Source organism: Lepisosteus oculatus, chromosome 19 (genome assembly GCF_040954835.1).
Source record: "Lepisosteus oculatus isolate fLepOcu1 chromosome 19, fLepOcu1.hap2, whole genome shotgun sequence".
Taxonomy (NCBI): domain Eukaryota; kingdom Metazoa; phylum Chordata; class Actinopteri; order Semionotiformes; family Lepisosteidae; genus Lepisosteus; species Lepisosteus oculatus.
In genome coordinates this window covers 7,560,771-7,578,470 of record NC_090714.1, presented here as the reverse complement: position 1 = coordinate 7,578,470, position 17,700 = coordinate 7,560,771, and the positions used below count along the sequence as shown (strand labels likewise).

At 39.9% G+C, this 17,700-nt stretch overlaps 1 protein-coding gene across 1 annotated transcript; it reads left to right on the top strand.

Annotated features, from left to right (window-relative positions):
* The first annotated feature begins 861 nt into the window (after nucleotides 1–861).
* On the top strand, nucleotides 862–16,264 carry LOC107078987 (interleukin-21 receptor-like). The gene is made up of 9 exons (XM_069180831.1): nucleotides 862–945; nucleotides 4,110–4,204; nucleotides 4,651–4,780; nucleotides 5,611–5,780; nucleotides 6,041–6,189; nucleotides 6,439–6,634; nucleotides 9,829–9,919; nucleotides 10,749–10,833; nucleotides 11,378–16,264. Exons 2-9 carry the CDS (start codon nucleotides 4,123–4,125, stop codon nucleotides 12,002–12,004), a joined length of 1,530 nt encoding a protein of 509 aa, XP_069036932.1. The 5' UTR covers nucleotides 862–945; nucleotides 4,110–4,122; the 3' UTR covers nucleotides 12,005–16,264.
* The last annotated feature ends 1,436 nt before the right edge of the window (nucleotides 16,265–17,700 follow it).

The window sequence follows — 17,700 nt, the reverse complement described above, 5'->3', positions numbered from 1 at the left end:
AAACCAAGGTTGCTGTTGGAAGAGGTGTTAGTGGGGCCAGAAGGGGCACTCATCCTGCGGTCTGTGTGGGTCCTAATGCCCCAAAATAGTGACTAGGACACTATACTGTAAAAAGGCGCTGTCCTTCGGATGAGACGTAAAACTAATGTCCTGACTCTCTGTGATCGTTAAAAATCCAAGGGCGTTTCTTGGAAAGAGTAGGGGTGTTACACTGGTGTCCTGGCCAAACTTCCCATTGGCCCTTACCAATCATGGCCTCCTAATATCCCCATCTCTGTACTGGCTTAATCACTCTGCTCTCTTCCCCACTGAGAGCTGGTGTGTGGTGAGTGTACTGGCGCACTATGGCTGCTGTCGCATCATCCAGGTGAGGCTTTGAAAGGAGTGTCCAGGAAAACACTATATAAGTGTAAAGAATTCTTATTAATGGTTAAATAAATGCTTAGAACATTTTCAGATGAATTATCCAGGATCAATGATTTACGATATATAGTGCTGTGTATTCCAGAATGTCTTTACATTAAACATTGCTTTCCATGCACTTTCAATATACTGCATAATAGACCAGATATGCAAGGCGAAATATTATTTCAACTTAAAATAGTTATTAAGTATTATTAACTTACTAATCACGAAATATCGTTACCTTCTTGTATTACAACATGTTAGAATTCCATTCTATCACCGCAAAGAACGTACAATAGCCGTCTACAGAGGTCCTGAAACTCAATAATTTCGGCAAGGAGGTGCAATCGGTAGAACCCTGCTGTTGTCGCGGGGGCTTGGCAAGTTAATCAAGCTTGAGACAGAAACACCCACTTTCCTTCCCCTGCGCTTTAATAGGCGAGCTGCACACTTCGCCGCAAAGAGACAGCTGCTACACCATCCCATTCACAGAGCGCCGCCGCGGACACGCAGAAGCGACAGGGGTAGAGACGCTGCGAGGTAATAATAGTGAGTTCTGAATAGTGAATAGTGAAAAATAAAGTCCGACACTACGCTTAAACGTACTTGTACTGTAAGATTTATTTTAATGTAACGGAGGTTAATTTAGAATGTGTTTAATACTCTTCTGTCTTTCCCACGACACAGCGGAATTCTTGAGGTCTATAATGTTGGTTTTCTAGATTTTTGTGAAGGTTTACTGAACCGGTAAATTCACCTGAGATCGAATTATAATTCTTGCAGCTTGAGTTGATGTTTTCTGAAATATGTGTATAGAATAATAAGAAAAGAATAGATGTATTAATTGTTACCAAGAATTAACACCAATAGGAAACAAAATAGTAAATTGCAGTAGTTAATTATAAGTATTTAGTGTTTTGAATACCCTCGCAAGTCCTATTTCTGATTTACCCGTTCTATCACTTGAGTAACGAGACATTTCAGTTTTTGATGTTTTCCCGATTTCACGGTCATTGAAAAAAATTGTTTGCCTCCCCCTCCCCTCTTTTAAGACTTTCTTACTTTACGTAGGGGAACTTCCTCATATTGAGACCGGGAACAAATAACAAAGATGAAAGGGTAAAACAAACCTTAGAGAGATGGGCAGGATTAATCACTCCTCGACTGTGTGGGAGAATACAGACCGTATTACAGTCGAGTCAATCATCATGTAAAAACAGAAAACAGAAGTTTATCGGTATGAGGTATTTTATAATAATAATACAGAAAATTAATAAAACCTTTTTACATTTTTGCACAAATGTCGTTTAGATACAGTACATTTAACTGTGCTTCGATATGTTTCTTCTTAAAATATAATTGTTGGTCTGTTATACAAATTTGGGATTTTTGTGGTTTGTAAGCATTTTAAGCTGAAATATCCTGTGTAGTATGTACTGCACTCGAGTCCAACACACCCTAATATTTGGCCACATACTGTACAGTATACAGTAGAACAGTGGGATTCTCTACCTACAGGCTAACTTGTTATGGACAGACCCACTCAGGAACGATTTGTTCAACGATGATTAAACGCGGTTTGTCTTCAAAGTCCCTAAACTGGAGGTTTTAAAAAGGCTGAGTCTGAACGTGATGTTACACGTCTGCCTTTTTCTGAGATCTTTGCTCCTATAATTCAAAGCAAATCGAATCATAAAAACAGCTAGATGTACCTCTGTGTGTATTCTTACAGAGCATGACAGTTCCCCCTTTGACATTAGATGATAAAGTATCCTTTAATGCCGAAAACTTTGCTGAACCGCCTTCAGGCCAGTGATGCAGACAACACAGAAAAGACATCACATTATTCTAAATACAATAACTAGGGCCAAGAACATCCGAGAAAGGTCACAGTGAGCTAAAAAACAGGATGGAGTCTGAGAGATAACAGCAGTAAAGATGATAGAGCTGACATTTTGAGAAGGAAATCATAAGTGCCAAAAAAAAAACAAAGTAAGAGAAGCCTTTCCATGGATCAATGTTCATTAAAATGCAGTAGCTTGACTTCCACTGATGACCACTGTGCAGACCTAGAGTGGCTTCAGAAATAAAGTCACTGTCAGGCAATTGGAAGGAAGAGGGCTAAAGTGCAGTTGTCAATGTCGAACCCAGTGCTACACAAGATCGGCACAAACTCTAGGGTTACAAGGGCCGAAAGCTGCTTCTTCATTTTCTTTGTGCTGTCATGGTGTTTTTCTCAACACGAAGCTGCCTCTTCTCATCACCAGCTTGCTCATTTCTGGGCAAGGAAGTCAAATCTCTATCTGAGCCATCACTGATGAAGACCCTGATAACGGAGAGCTTTGCGTAGTGTGGGTGGATGAAGGGCTCATTTCCAGATTCCCCTTCAGGTTTCACTATTAAATGTGTTTCAGGAATGCTCACAAATTATTTTATTTTAATGGTAAAAACGTTTAGAAATGCTTGAAAAGAATGGACTGAAAATTGCATCAGTGGGCTGTAAGTAGGAAACAAGGAGTGAAACGTCTTCAGGATTGTGCCTGCCTCTGTCTTTCTGGATAATCTTCCCAGTGAACTCTTTGGAAAGATATTTCCATTGGTTCCTGTCCTTGATTATTGTTTGCAATTATTGAACTGTAGAGTTAGTTGGGGTTACTAACATTTCACATTGTGTTGCTCAGAGGCTAAAATTGGAGGAGGGTTAAATTGCCAGACATGGTTTAAGCTTAATGTTTTGAGTAAAAGGGAAAGTCCGTACCAGAGCTCATCCTGGTTTCCGTAACGTTAAGCAGACTAGAGAGCAGCTGACATCCCTGGGATGGGATTCTAATCCGTAGTGGGGAATTCCCCCCAGCAATGCTGGTTCCCTTTTTTACAGCTGGGCAGACTGGAGGAGCTGGGGTACAGTACTTCTGTCTCCATTAGGGACTTGAACACAACACCTGCCTATGCGTGAAACAGCATCCCCATTACACTATGCCTTTGGATTAGCCAGCCACAACTGTTACTCACCACCATTGTACTAACAAAGAAAAGGAAGATGTCTGGTGCATAGCAATGCACACAAACAAAGTCCTGGTGTTTATGTGCATGAAACGAAAAGTTTTCACTAGGTTATTGAATATTTGTTTACAGGGCTATGGAAGATATAAAGATCTTGGTCGCTGTTATGTGTTAACGAGGGACCTATAATTATCGCTCTTCGTCTCTCCTTCAGTCGAGCAGTTTGAAACAAAAGCAGACAATAGCCACGCATCATGCAGATACCGGAAGCTGAAATAAAGAAAGAAGATTTTGAATTTAGATACCCTGATAGCATGCTTCAGCATCTCTTCAGCACTTGAGAAGGACAGCTCCCTTATCAAAACAAATATATGTTTTTGGTGTTTAGGCAAATACAGCTTTGGTGCTTCATTTATAGTATACCATATTAAAAATTCAGTGGACACATCTACCATGGTGCAGAACAGAAAAGCACAGTAAAGACTATGGTAAAACCTTTTAGCTCTTGTGGTTCCTGGTGTACTCTTACAAAAGATTTCCACTGTAAACTGTAAGAACAGTGAGCTCAGGCTCATTTTACAGTAAAGTAGCCAACTGCCATGCAGGGCACAAATGTGGCAACATATGAGCACATTGTTAAAATTTAAAGAAAACTGTCCTTTAAAGAGCAGTTTTAAACACGCCATCCCATGTTCTCGTAGGCGATCCTTCAGTATGCTGTGGGCAAGGAGCATGCCTTTCCTCCTCTGGGCGATATACAGCAGCACCCTCCTGACTGGATCCTCTGGATCGAATGGTAATTCCCTGCTTTTGAAGATGAGTGTGTCATCTCTTGAGTCTCGCATGCCACATCATTCCCAGACCCCACTTTGACCACACATGTTGACACGTCTGCTGAAGTTTTGTTTGATCTCTTCGTTATTTATTTTTCCTGTTTCGAGTGATTTGACTCATCATGTGAGAATCAAAATACCCTCATGGAGGCATCATGCTTTTCTCGATCCCTTCCCCATTGTGCGGCACTGAGAATTCTCAAAGCCTGCAGGTGCAAGCATCCTGCCTTTGTACGACGGACCACGTTTTATCCACTAACCAAAGTGGATTTGTGCATTGAATGGTGAAGTCAATTTGGTGAAAACTGCAGATGATGTGGTGTCTGACAATGGGCATCAGTCAGCTCAGCACAAAAACTGGTGAGCATGAAGCCACAGTGTATTCACTAGTTTTCCCATTTTGTTCCAGGTAACGATGTTAATCTCATCTGTGTGAATGACTACAGAGTTACAGTGACATGCACACTGGAAGTCAATGCCAGTCACTCCAGCACTGAGAATGCCACCTATTCTGTGGAGTTCTTCTCAAAACTTGAAGGGTAAGAAAAATAAGACTTTCTCTTGCTTCTGTTTTAAATATCCATACAGCTGATCAAAGACACACTTTAAGCGATAAGAATAGATTGTTTTTAAACTGTATAAGAAGGCTTTCCCTCTCATCACCTAATGAGCAACTCAACTGCAAATATTAAAGCTTTTTTACAGTTTGTAGTTTGAGGATCACACTCAATTGAAGCTGCAGCTGCCTTTTCAGGCTCAGATAAGAGGCACAAATATTTCCTCTGGCAGGAAGGAAATCCAGAGGAGGCAGCGCCCCATTAAAAAAGAGTATGACTATCCCCTTAGAAAGATTTCGAAGCCTCCTGCTCTAGAAGTATATAGATTTTTTACCTCTCTCCTCTTATGGGTTTTATTTTATTCTTAACAACACGTGCAACATTGGAATAAGAATAGAATCTCAGTACTCAATGGGAGAACAGGTTCTGGTTCAAGCAAGAGCTTTAGCCTGCTGTGGCTATGACTGTCCAAGGGGTGGTGCACAACTGTCTGCTGGGTCTGGGGGGGCTTCATTTGGTCAGGGGGTCTGCAGCTTGTTGAGCCATCATGGTCCCTGAGGCACAATGGAGACTTGTAAATGCACTGTGTCCAGTGGAAGCCCTGTCGCTTCTCCAATCAATGCTAATTCATTTCAAAGGGAAACGAGTTTAAACAGTGAGACAAGGCTATTGATAATGGGTAATGTTGGCAGATTTGGGGGTAAGAAAGATAACTGAAACATAAAACCAATTCAAGCTGTTTTCTATCTAAAAAAAATTGAATCTTGTAATTTAAAGTTTAAAATGTTTGTCATCTGTTTTTTGTGCCACAGATCTATGTTTACATGTGCATTCAAGAAGGTTATGGACAGTTACAAGTGTACCCTGGATGTTGATGAAACATTTAGTGACGTAGACTGTTATGGTGTAACACTCCGTCACAACCTTGCTGGACAGTTACAATCTACGGTGTACGAAGACTGTTATGAGCCAGAACTAAACAGTAAGTCATCAATTGATTGTAATCAATGTTGTTCTACTTTGCTATTTTGTAGTAGCTTTTTGCTACAATTCAATATTTGTCAAATAAAACACATCAAAGCACACAAAGTTACTTATTGTGGATTTGGACTTGGCAGAAATTTTGCTCTGGAGCAAAAGGCTTTTTTCTTCAACTCATTCCAGACTTACTGCTTTATTTTCTTCATTCCTGCTCCAATACAATATAAAGTCACTGATGTTTTGTTCATTTTCTGCTCCTAGTTCAGCCTTTTCCACCACAAGATCTGACTGTTACCTCAGCCTCACAGCAATACCTTTTCACCTGGGCTGGGAGCAAATATAAGGTGTACACTGATTATAACGTTCTTCACCACGAATTGTGGTTTTACAAGAAAGAAAACCCATCTATGGTACGTTCCTGTGTAATAATACCTTATACTTATATATTTATCTACTTCCTTATATTTATACACCTTAAAGTGAAATATGTTAATCAGTATCTTAAACTATTGGGAATAAGAAATGAAGACTTTTTTTGAACCTATGAATCATAGCATAAGATATTCCTTTATTTTGGGACTATGCAGAATTTTTTTTGCTAGTTTCAGGATTTTGCAACACCAAGGTGATTAAAATCAATGCCTTTGTTTTCTGTTTAGACGCGCACGGTTCTCCACACTGATGCAGCCAGTTTCATTTACCTTAATGAAGAAGTGCTCGAACCCGATACAGTGTACGTTGCGAAACTGCGCGCCGGTCCTGAAAATTCTTACTATAAGGGACACTGGAGCAAGTGGAGTTCAGAGGTGGAATGGAGGACAAACTCAAGTCTGGATGATAATCCCAGCGACAGAAGTAGGTTATTAAAATTTTCAATTTTAATGTGTTTTCTCAAGGGACTGATCATTATGAAAGTTTACCATTGTGCACTGGCACAGTATTTTCCAGTTTTCCTAGACTATTCCCACGTGATTACTTCACTTTTCGTGGTTTGGATCATGCTGAGCCTTTCCCTGCTGTGCTTCACAATACTCCTCTGACTTTGTACCTGGGTATACTAGAGTTGACTTTTAGAAGATGTGTGGTGTTTTTTCACAGATGTAAGATGTTACTTTTCACTAAATGTAAACTTTTGCTTTCAGTAAAATAGTTCACCAATCAGGTGAAATGAATGCTTATGATTTTTGCAAAGTACATTTTTATTCATTTTTACAAATACTGTAACTAAGCACCTTAAATGAGGGTTGAAAAGTGGGTTGTTTTCCATTTAGTTTAGTATCTCCTAAGATATGTTAGAACAATGTCTAAAATCTATATTTGTCCTCTTTAAATACTAAATACAAGTAATACAGTGGCTTAGTTAGTTTTTCAGACAATCTTTCTAGTAAGGTAATTAAAGATTTTTCTCTTATTAGGTAAAACATTCTTACAAAGTTGCTAAACTTGTGAAAAAATAATTATAAATGGTGATTATTTTCTTGAAATTGCTTGATAGAAATGCTAAGATTTTAACTGCAAACAAGTTAAACACTCTAAACACACCTAAAATATTAAAAATATTTTTGCAAATTGTTCTATTGTTAGTTTGATACTTGATAAATAAGGGATGTGTTAAGATGTAGAACATGCTAGTTTGATATAAGATATGCAAAGGAACAAGTAATAGGTTTATTCCATGCTGAAAAAAAGAAGAAAGAGAACACAACGTTTCGGCCGTGGAGCCTTCTTCAGGTGTGAGAGGGACGGGCAGTAGGCCAAGGTAAAGTAGCGGGAGAACAAAGGTTGGGAGGGAGGAGGAGCGAGAGGAGGGAGCAGGGGACAGAAAGAGAGGCCAATCAAGAGGTGTGAAGTCAGAATGGGTGCAGAGAGGTGTGAAATGAAACTTCCAATGAATGGAGAAAATTGAAAAGAACAGTAGTCTGTCGTTAAGAGAAGGGAGAATGTGTGATCCTAGCTGCAGAATAATTTTGGTTTCGGTGGTCTTTCTGATGTATGAGTTTGGAAAACCGTCTTTGAGAACACAGACGGAGAGATTAGAGTGGTCGTGGCCGTCAGAGATGAAATGAGAAGCAATGGTCTTGGAGAGACCTTTAATCTTCACAGCCCTGACAAGTTCTCTGAAGCGGTCTCCGAGTCTCCTTCCTGTTTCCCCAATGTTGATGGCTGGGCATTTACTGCAAGAGATACAGTAAATAAGGTTGCTGGAGGTGCAAGATGCTGTCTGGGTGATCCAGAATTGTCCTGAGGGGCATTGAATGAGTGTGGTGGTGGATGTGTACTTGCAGGTGATACAGCGAGCTCTGTTGCAAGGGAAAGTGCCTGGTGTGGATGGTTGTTGAGGGCGGTTGTGTAAACTGAAGTGGACAGTCGGGAGTAGTTGATGGAGAAGTTGATGTCTAGAAACGGAAGAGTAGTGGAAGATATGTTAACCGACTGTCCACTTCAGTTTATTACAAACCCACGGATTCACACAGCTACCTCCTGAACAGCTAATTTCACCCCAACCACACTAAAAACTCTCTTCCTTTTTCACAGTCACTTAGGCTACGACGATTATGCAACGACGACATCGACTTCGAGAACCAAGCCCTCGAAATGTACTCCTTTTTCATCAACAGAGGATACCCCAGCAGTGTGATTGTCAGGGCCCTTGCCCGAGCCAAAAACACCCCCCGGACCATCAACCCGATCAGGAACTCCCGCTGTAACAACCGCATTCCTTTGGTGCTTCCTTACCACCCTAACACACTTCCTATCCCCAGGACCATTAACCACAACTTTTCCATCCTACAGGATGATCCCTCCATTGGGGCCCTCTTTTCTGATCGCACTATCATCTCATATCGCCGACCACCTATTCTGTGTAACTTCTTTGTTCACAGATCCCTTGACCGCCCTCAACAACCATCCACACCAGGCACTTTCCCTTGCAACAGAGCTCGCTGTATCACCTGCAAGTACACATCCACCACCACACTCGTTCAAGGCCCCTCAGGACAATTCCGGATCACCCAGACAGCATCTTGCACCTCCAGCAACCTTATTTACTGTATCTCTTGCAGTAAATGCCCAGCCATCTACATTGGAGAAACAGGAAGGAGACTCGGAGACCGCTTCAGAGAACTTGTCAGGGCTGTGAAGATTAAAGGTCTCTCCAAGACCATTGCTTCTCATTTCACCTCTGAGGGCCACGACCACTCTAATCTCTCCGTCTGTGTTCTCAAAGACAGTTTTCCGAACTCATACATCAGAAAGACCACCGAAACCAAAATTATCCTGCAGCTAGGATCACACATTCTCCCTTCTCTTAACGACAGACTACTGTTCTTTTCAATTTTCTCCATTCATTGGAAGTTTCATTTCACACCTCTCTGCACCCATTCTGACTTCACACCTCTTGATTGGCCTCTCTTTCTGTCCCCTGCTCCCGCCTCTCACTCCTCCTCCTTCCCAACTTTTGTTCTCCCAACTTTTATTCTTCCCAACTTTTGTTCTCCAGCTACTTTACCTTTGCCTACTGCCTTGTCTTTCTCACACCTGAAGAAGGCTCCACGGCCGAAACATTGTGTTTTCTCTCTTCTTTTTTTCAGCATGCAAAAGACCTATTACTTGTTCCTTAACACTGTGTCAAGCCAGGAGATGGCATATTTGAAGTTATCCATATCAAGACTCTCTGAATGTTCTGTCTCTGGGGATACAGAATTTCAGTCTTCCTGAAAATAATCCCCAGAAACCCATCTATCCCATGAGCAATATTTTCTCTCACTGAACTGTGCATAATGTCATTCCCTAGTAGATGTTGAGCTGGCTTTAACCTTAAGGGCTGAATGTGAGTTTTGTTTTGGGGGTCAGATTTTAGAGCAATATGCCATTACCAGTTGTAGGAATGGAGAGGTTAGTTAGGAAGGACTGTTAGAATTCTGCCTTCTACGCTGGGGATAAGTGTCAATGTGTCAGTGAATTTTTACAGATGCAAATTATGCCAGATAGGTCAGTAATTTTGTACATCTTCATGCTTTATATATGATTTATAACATCTTGTTTTTTAGAGGGAAACCTAGCAGTTATTTGGCAGATAGCCTTATCCTTAGCAGCAGTAGCTGTCATTGCATCATGTTTGTACTGCACTCTTCCTGCAAGGTAACGTGATTTATGTCACATTCTAAAAATCACATTAAATTCTAATCTTTTAACAGAAATACCACATTGTACTTGTTTTACCGTGATGTCTGTTTTCTAATTTTACAGTAATACGTCTAGTCATCTCTTCTTAAAAGGGGACCTGTAGTTCCAATTTCTCAGATTTTGAATTAAACCCAAATTCATTAACTTTATGAAAGTACTGTAAGTAGCCTTATTGTTGCAAACTCCTGGTCTTGCCACGAGTGAGAGGGAGAGTTCCCAGGAATTGTGACATGAAGGTGCCCTTCCTGTAATGACTAATGTAATGTGATGTGTGAGTGAATAAGTACAGGTTGTGCAGCATATATTTCACTGAAATGTTCCAACGTGATGTATTCACAAGCCTGCTTGTTTGCAATAAAATAGGGCCTCACACGTCACCAGACGTTTTGTTGCCTCGTTCTGAATCGCAGAACATGGTGCTGCGCACACCTGGAAATTGTATCTCTTTTGTGATGTAAATTGGATGTTTTACAAGTTACGGTGTAGATTTCACTTTTATTGTGGTTTGAAATGCACTCAATCAATTCTAACCCCATAATACAAAAAAGCGTTGTGGTCCCCCTGTAAGTATTTGCTGATAGGCAACACAGGAACAGAATCAGCACTTCTAAGTCCCTTTCTGACCCCATAATCAGATTTATCATGCAGCGTCCATGTAGGGAAAGTATGAGTTTTGGACTTAGAATTGACATTTGTAATGCCGTTGGAATTGACTGTGTTTTCTGAGGAGCTGCAGCTCTTGTGTGGAAGGCCTCCCACTGATCTCTTCTCTGCTGTATTTCAGGATATGGATAAAATCATGCACCAGTGTTCCAACTCCAGCCCCTTTCTTTCAACCCCTGTACAGCCACTATAAGGGAGATTTTCAGGTAGGAATGCATTTTCTGTGGAATGTTAATTAAAGAGATCTTTTTTTGTGAATTTAATATTTAATAAGTACATTGTGAGGGTGCTTTTGTTGTGTGGCTGATAGAGCTACTTCCTCACACTTCTTGGGTACTGGGTTTGATTCTGGACTCAGGAATCTTCACACTTCTGTGTGAAGTCTGCACGTTCCTCTCCATGTTCATGCAGGTTTGATCCCATTGCACATAGATATGCTGGTAAGGTTTGATTGTGTTTTCAAAAAAATCCCTTTCTCTGAGGCCCTATAATGTTCTGAAGTATTGTCCAGGGCAAGGGAAATCTTGTACTGTCTTTCTTGCACCTTGTGCTTGTACAATAGGCTCCATGTTGCCAGGCTTGGTGTAATAATTGTATGAATGATTTAATAAGAAACAAAAATGGGGTTTTATTAGTTATAATGCAGGGATTATGTAGTTTAAGGATTTTTGTAATGTATCATTGTAGTTTTACCCTCTAAAGATACCAATATCTAATTATACCATCTTTCCTGATTTTGCACCTGGTCAGAAATGGCTCCTGTCTCAAGGCCTCCAGGGTGACCTGATCAAGATGGAGGAGGTCTTGAAAATTGACATGCTTATTGATGCCAAGCCCATAAAGAAAGAAGAAAGCTGCTTCTTGGCTGAACCTTCAGAGACCATTTGTCAGGTCACCTACGTCAACCCACACTGCAAAGATAAGAACACTCTGGTCATGTGGAATGATGACAGCATGCACAACCAAGCTGAAGTATTATCAGATAATACTGGCTCAGGTTCGCCCTTGTTCCTGAAAGCCAGCTTTGATGAAATGTTCAGTTCTCTGTCACTGGATTCCTCTGGAATGATGGAGTGTGATTCTGGCTGTGAGGATCCCACACAGAGTCTGGACAGTAGCTGGCCACACACCACCCTCTCCTTCGAGGTGTCTACTGAGCCCGAGAGCCTGTGTTACAGCGATGACTACTGCACCCTCTCCGACACCCACAATGGCCTGGTCCCCACCAGAGTGGTGAAGCAACCCAGCAAGATCATGGAACCTGATGCAGAAAACCCTCCAGAGATGGAACTGTCCAAAGGCAGTGACCACGACTGCCATCTCCAGGATTCCCCCAGCGAGAGCGATGTGGACAGCTTGTGCCAGCGCAGTCTTTGAGTTCTCCAGCGGTACCGTCTCTTTCACCTCTCCCACTCGGAAGGGAACAGAGGGATGCGATATGTTTTACTTCTCCTTTAGCTACATTTTTATGTCTTTTGTTGCATTAGGTTTTTCAAGCCTGAATGTCTTTGACAAAAGAAATCTCCACACTGAGCTACTCTTCCTTTCCTGGGTAACAGATTTTTTGTGAGCTCCTTTGGGTCAAAATTCCTCTGTGCTGTAGAAAGATGAGGTCATGAAAGAGAGGAAATGTGACAGTTAAAACCTATGGCTCTCAGTATACATTACTCTGGCTCTCAGCACAGCTCCATTCCACTTTGGGAGAGGGAACGGAACCATACAGCTTCTGGAAGAGCAGATCTGCAGACCAGATGGAAGTCCACAGTTTTGTTGAGACCGTCTGACTCTTCACAACACTTAACAAATGTTTTTGTTAATGCATGTAAAGAGGAACCTACTCATCTGACAAAGGTCCTCTTGGATGAAATGGAAACGCATCTGAAATCCAAGATGTGTGCCCCATGTTTTGCACTTGAACAATACCTCCTGCTGCAGGGTCCATATTTACTGATGACAAGACGGAAGCTTGTTGTTGGCACATGGTTGCCTGCGTATTCTCTATGAGACAAGAAGGGAAACAACACTTCGCTTATCTCACTGTCACACCATAGACACCAGTAATCTACTGAGGCTACAAAGCAAAAATCACCAAGCATGGACTCCTGTCTTCTAGATTCCGCTGCTTAGAAGTACATGCTGACACAAATCATGTTGAATTTGAAAAAATAATGGACATTATCATCTTAATCTAGTTTGCTTTTACCATATGAGACTAACCTAGTTAATTCCAAAACAGTTTTCTGTGTAACTTTTGCAGGGACTTTATGTCCCTTTGCATTTTGTATTTTGGTTTATGAACATTCATTTTTTCTTTGACTTTGTTATTCTTGATTTTTCCACTATGTTGTCACCCTGGTAAATGCTAGTTCATTTACTACAGTTTTTTTTTCTTAAGCAAGGTTTACTCAATTGTAATAAATTTTCTTTGTTAGAATACTTTATAGTAGCTGCACACAAGAACTGCTAAGAAAGTTGCAGTGAATTAATTTATATTGTTTGCGAGTGCTTTTGACACAGCTCCCAGGGAATTCTCAGGATGCATTGCTTTTAAGACCTCTACAGGAAAGCTGCTTTGAACAAGAATTATTTTAACAGAGTTTTGGTAGTTACATGATACTACAAAATATTCATTTCATTCACAGAAATCTGTTTTCCCAGCAGTAATCACACTATCCACTGCTGCTAAATTGAAGTACATCTGTTTTTTCATTGCTCATAAGTTCATATTAAAAATCTACCTTTTCTCACTAGCCGTGTCCTAAAGTCAGGGTTAATATTGGACTTCTGCACTAGGGTGGGTTATGGGTATGTACAGGTATACATATTTTACACTGTTGACTGTTTGCTTCTTTCTTGTGAATATCGACAGAGATCTTTCATCAACAGTGTCTGATATAGTGTGACACACCCAAGGGCAGGAGGTGGGATCTTTTTATAGATGGGACTCTCTAAAACGGACACGGAAGAACTAGTGGTCATCATTTACTGTGCAGGGAAAAGCAAAACGAAACAAAAGCCCGTCTCCTCTTTTGTCCCTCTCTTTTAAGTTACTGGCAGCAAAAAACAAAATCCACAGATCTGTCTTTAAGTCACCTTCTTGCTCCCCTCTCCCTGTGATGCATTGCATTTTGACACACCCTCAAAATTAAATTTTTCATTAATCCAAGTATGAGGTACAGTATGTTGAGATGTAAATTAATTTATGATTTCATGGATATAATTTATGAAATTTGGGATAATGATAATTATGTCTAAATCTGTATAAGTAGTTTTGTCAAATGTAATGGGAACATACAAGATGACATTTCCTGTTCGTTAAGCCCTGGAAAGGATGAGGACTTAATTGAGGAAAATAGTTTGTTCAAATTAGATTCCCCTCTTGTCCTCCTTCGCTGGAGTTTGACCACAGGTGGTTACAGTTTCAGTAAGCAAATGTTTTTAAGCTCTGGTCACAAATGTAGAAGAAAGGTGATGAACAGAAAAGTGGACATACTTTATAGACAGCTCCTGCTTGCATGGTAAATTGTGTTATATTTGTTTTGCAGTTTTCATTCGATTTATTTTGATTAGTTTGCTTTTTATTTTTGCATACTTGAATAGGTACCAAATCTAAAGAAAGTTATTGCTGTTAAAATGTTTATCGTTCTGTATCTTTGGATGTAGGATGAGCAATGCTTACTGTGTTATCATTAAAATGTCAAACGTTATTTAAAGATCCCTCACAAGATTATGTTAATGGTATGTGATTATTTTAGTTTTTCCATCAGTATCAAATGTAGAAACTGTCAATGTAAGCATATATGACTTTGCCACCCTTAATTGGAAATGAATGAACTTTCACTGTTCAAAGGGTGAATGAGTGGGTGACAGTCTCTTCCAGTAATACACTACAGTTGTGGGTGGTTTGCTTTTATTCTTGTTGTCATAAGGGCTTGCAAGCAGTGGGGTTCTAAAAAATATAGGTTCTACTTCCCACATGTTGGAACAGCTATTTCGGTAATATCCCAGCAATATCTGTTTATATTGTGAAAACTCAGAAAATATTTTTTCATATAGAAAACAAACCCTAAAGGCCATTGTCTCTCATGCACTGTTTTCATCATGGAGGACATCTCTGTCTTTATGTTTTCCTTTGCCCTTTTGAACCCTTCTGAAGAAATGCTTCAAAAAACAAGCTGTGCTTCAAATTTTTATTTCCTCAGACGTCATTGTCATTATTGGTGCATTCCCAGTTTGGGGACATGGGCAATACAACAGAGACACTGACCAATTCCAATTCGGTTTCCTATAACTAGAGAGTAACCACTCCAGATGGTGTAATGAGAGCATAATGCACTAGAGCATAACTTGAACAACCATTCCCTGCTGTTTCTGTGCTTGAGAGTAGGATCAGACCCTATTCCCTTTCTGGAACTGACTTTTTGTTGTATGAAGAAGTGTAGTTTTTTTGTAGAATGGTGATACTTTTGAGGAATTGAGAGTTTACAGAGCTATTCCATTTATGGTTTCATCCAAAATGTCACCTCACCCCCATGTATTTTTTCTGATATTTTTTAGTATTTCTTTTCTTTAAAAAGACCTGCTCTTGAATGCTGTTTGTGCTCTCCAAATTGTTTAAGATTATCCTGCCTGTTACCGTTAGTTTGTCTATTTGCTCTTGCTTGGACCTGTAAATAGGTCAGCCCTTTTAAATTTCAATTGCTTTTTTAGAGGGGGAGGGGCTAGACCTATAAAAGGAGGGCTGTAGTGCTTCTGAATGATTCCTGTTGATTACCTGCCTAAGATGAGGCTGTTCTCCATTCTTTAATCTCTGTGATGTGCTTTCGCACAGATTCGTCACCTGAACCGTTTGCCAGCATAGAAGAACTCCTTGCTGCTGGACCCTCATGTGTCTATGGAAATTAAATGTTTTGCTTGATTTCTTTGTCCCAGTTGTTGTGAGAAAGACAAGATTTGTGCATTGAACAGTCCCATAGCCAATTGGCATCATTGCTTGATTCCATAAGAGTTTGGAACGAACAGAAATCTAGAAAGAATGTCCATTTAATTCACCCCCCTCAAAGAATGACAGTGGCACCTACTAAGTTTCCATCTACTACAAGTATGTCATATCTCGTTTGATATTTATAGTGCCTCATAATTACATTTCCATAGCTGTTTTTAAGTGTTTAAGAATAGTGAAGCCCAGATATTTCTTCAGGTCCAGGCTCAAAGGAAAGCTATGCAGAAGCTATCTTGTGGTTTTCCTTAGGTTCTAATTTTTCTCTGTTGAATCTATATTTTCAAAGTCATCCATGTTGAAGAGTTTTTAAAAAAGGATAGTTTCATTTTCAAGGGAGTCTTACAAGGAAATTCATGTGATGTGTGGCAGTATCGTGTTCAGCAAATTCCTGAGCCACAGGCAAGTTCCTGCTTGGGTTTTAGGAAACTGAACTACCGAAATGAAAGTATCATTAAGTTGTGAACGTCCATCATTGAGACAGCTGTGTCATATAAATGGCTGACCCTGCGCTCTGACCCCAAGCTTCTCTCCTTGTCTGTGTGTCTCATGGAGAGCAAGTTTGGGTATATGAAAAGACAAATTCCTATTACAAGAAATTGTACAGTATATGGCCAATAAAGTGATCTTATGAATGATCTGAGGTGCTTTCGTCTGCTTTGGAGCAGCAAATGTTGTTTGAAATTAGATTACCACGATTTTACATTTCAGATATCAACAAATAGCTAAAGGGGAAAAGATCATGGCCTTGATAATCTGTTTAAAGTGCTGTAAACTATCCGGCTGTATCTTGCAAAATGCTAGTGGTTATCTCTTTTCAGCATTTTCTTCTAAGACAGTCCTTCCTCTTGACTCCATTATCAGATAACAAACTTGAAACAGGCAAGTTAAGGAACACAAAAAATTGTGCCTCTCTTTGCTTGCCAATGTGAAAGAATAATGCAAGGTGAGATTTGTGTAACACTTTGCAACTTCAGGCACTTGTCCACAAAAACAAAAGGCATTACAACATTTTGTGGAGTAAAAACACTTAAAAGAGAAACTGTATCGAAGCCATAATGATGAGGTAGCCACACCCTCTGATGCATAGCAAGCCATGACCATTTTTCAGTGCTTCCTTGGGATGGTTTCTGCAAAATTCTCAAAGCAAACCAGTCTACAAATACACAGATGGTTTGGTTGTTTGTGGGATATTGCAGAATTCAAGCACATGTTACTGCTATAAAACAAAAAAAAACAATCTATAGTCAGATGTTCTAGTTAATGCAGCTATAATAAGTACTCAAACTTAACGATTACACAAATCAATTGGCCAGACAAACAATCTGTTAAGAAAAAATAACAGAAAAATATTATTTTATTAGTTAATTCATGGCCACAGATGGAACTGCCTGCTGCAGAGCATACCAGTCATAAACATACATGCGAGGATTATCTATCCATTCTTTACAAGGAGGAAAGCAGAGCTCTCTGCAAAAACCAACAAAGATGTGGAGAGAACATGCAAACTGTGCACAGAAAGACCTTCAAGCCAGAATCAAACTTAGGAACCAAAATCTGAGCAACAGAAGTACTAACATAAACACCACCTCAAAATGTATTCTAAGTATCGCACCTCTAAGTATTGCATTTAAAATTGTTTCTTTAAAGTTACAGTTCTGGGGGAAAAAATGATAGTTCTAATATAATTGCAAAACTTTTAATCATATTTGTTACAGAATGACAAAGTTGTTTGAGATCTTTCTTTCAGGTGAGTGTTTGATGATGTTTGCAGCGTGTTTACAGTACTGAGCCTCAGAATAACTTAGAGATAAAGACAGAGAGCTTTGTTGTGGTTATTTGATTGTTTTTAGTACCTTGTAAAACAATGCGTTGTGTGCACAGGAGTTATTTTCACTTCTGATAATAAAGTTTGTTTGCAACTCATCTCTTCTCCACAGAACACAGCTCTGTCTAAGAAAGCGTTATACTTATGCGGTACTAGGAAACAATCAAATATTGTCTCATAAAATACAATTTGACCTTGAATCATACATGTTCAGGACTCGTTCACAAAAAGTATCCGCTCAGTGAT

Bases quoted from the DNA above. Each gene is read 5' to 3' on its own strand.
- LOC107078987 (XM_069180831.1), top strand. From the start codon at position 4,123: ATGCTGTGGGCAAGGAGCATGCCTTTCCTCCTCTGGGCGATATACAGC. The intron at 4,781-5,610 runs GTAAGAAAAATA...TTTGTGCCACAG, and splicing joins TTCTTCTCAAAACTTGAAGG to ATCTATGTTTACATGTGCAT. The intron at 9,920-10,748 runs GTAACGTGATTT...GCTGTATTTCAG, and splicing joins TACTGCACTCTTCCTGCAAG to GATATGGATAAAATCATGCA.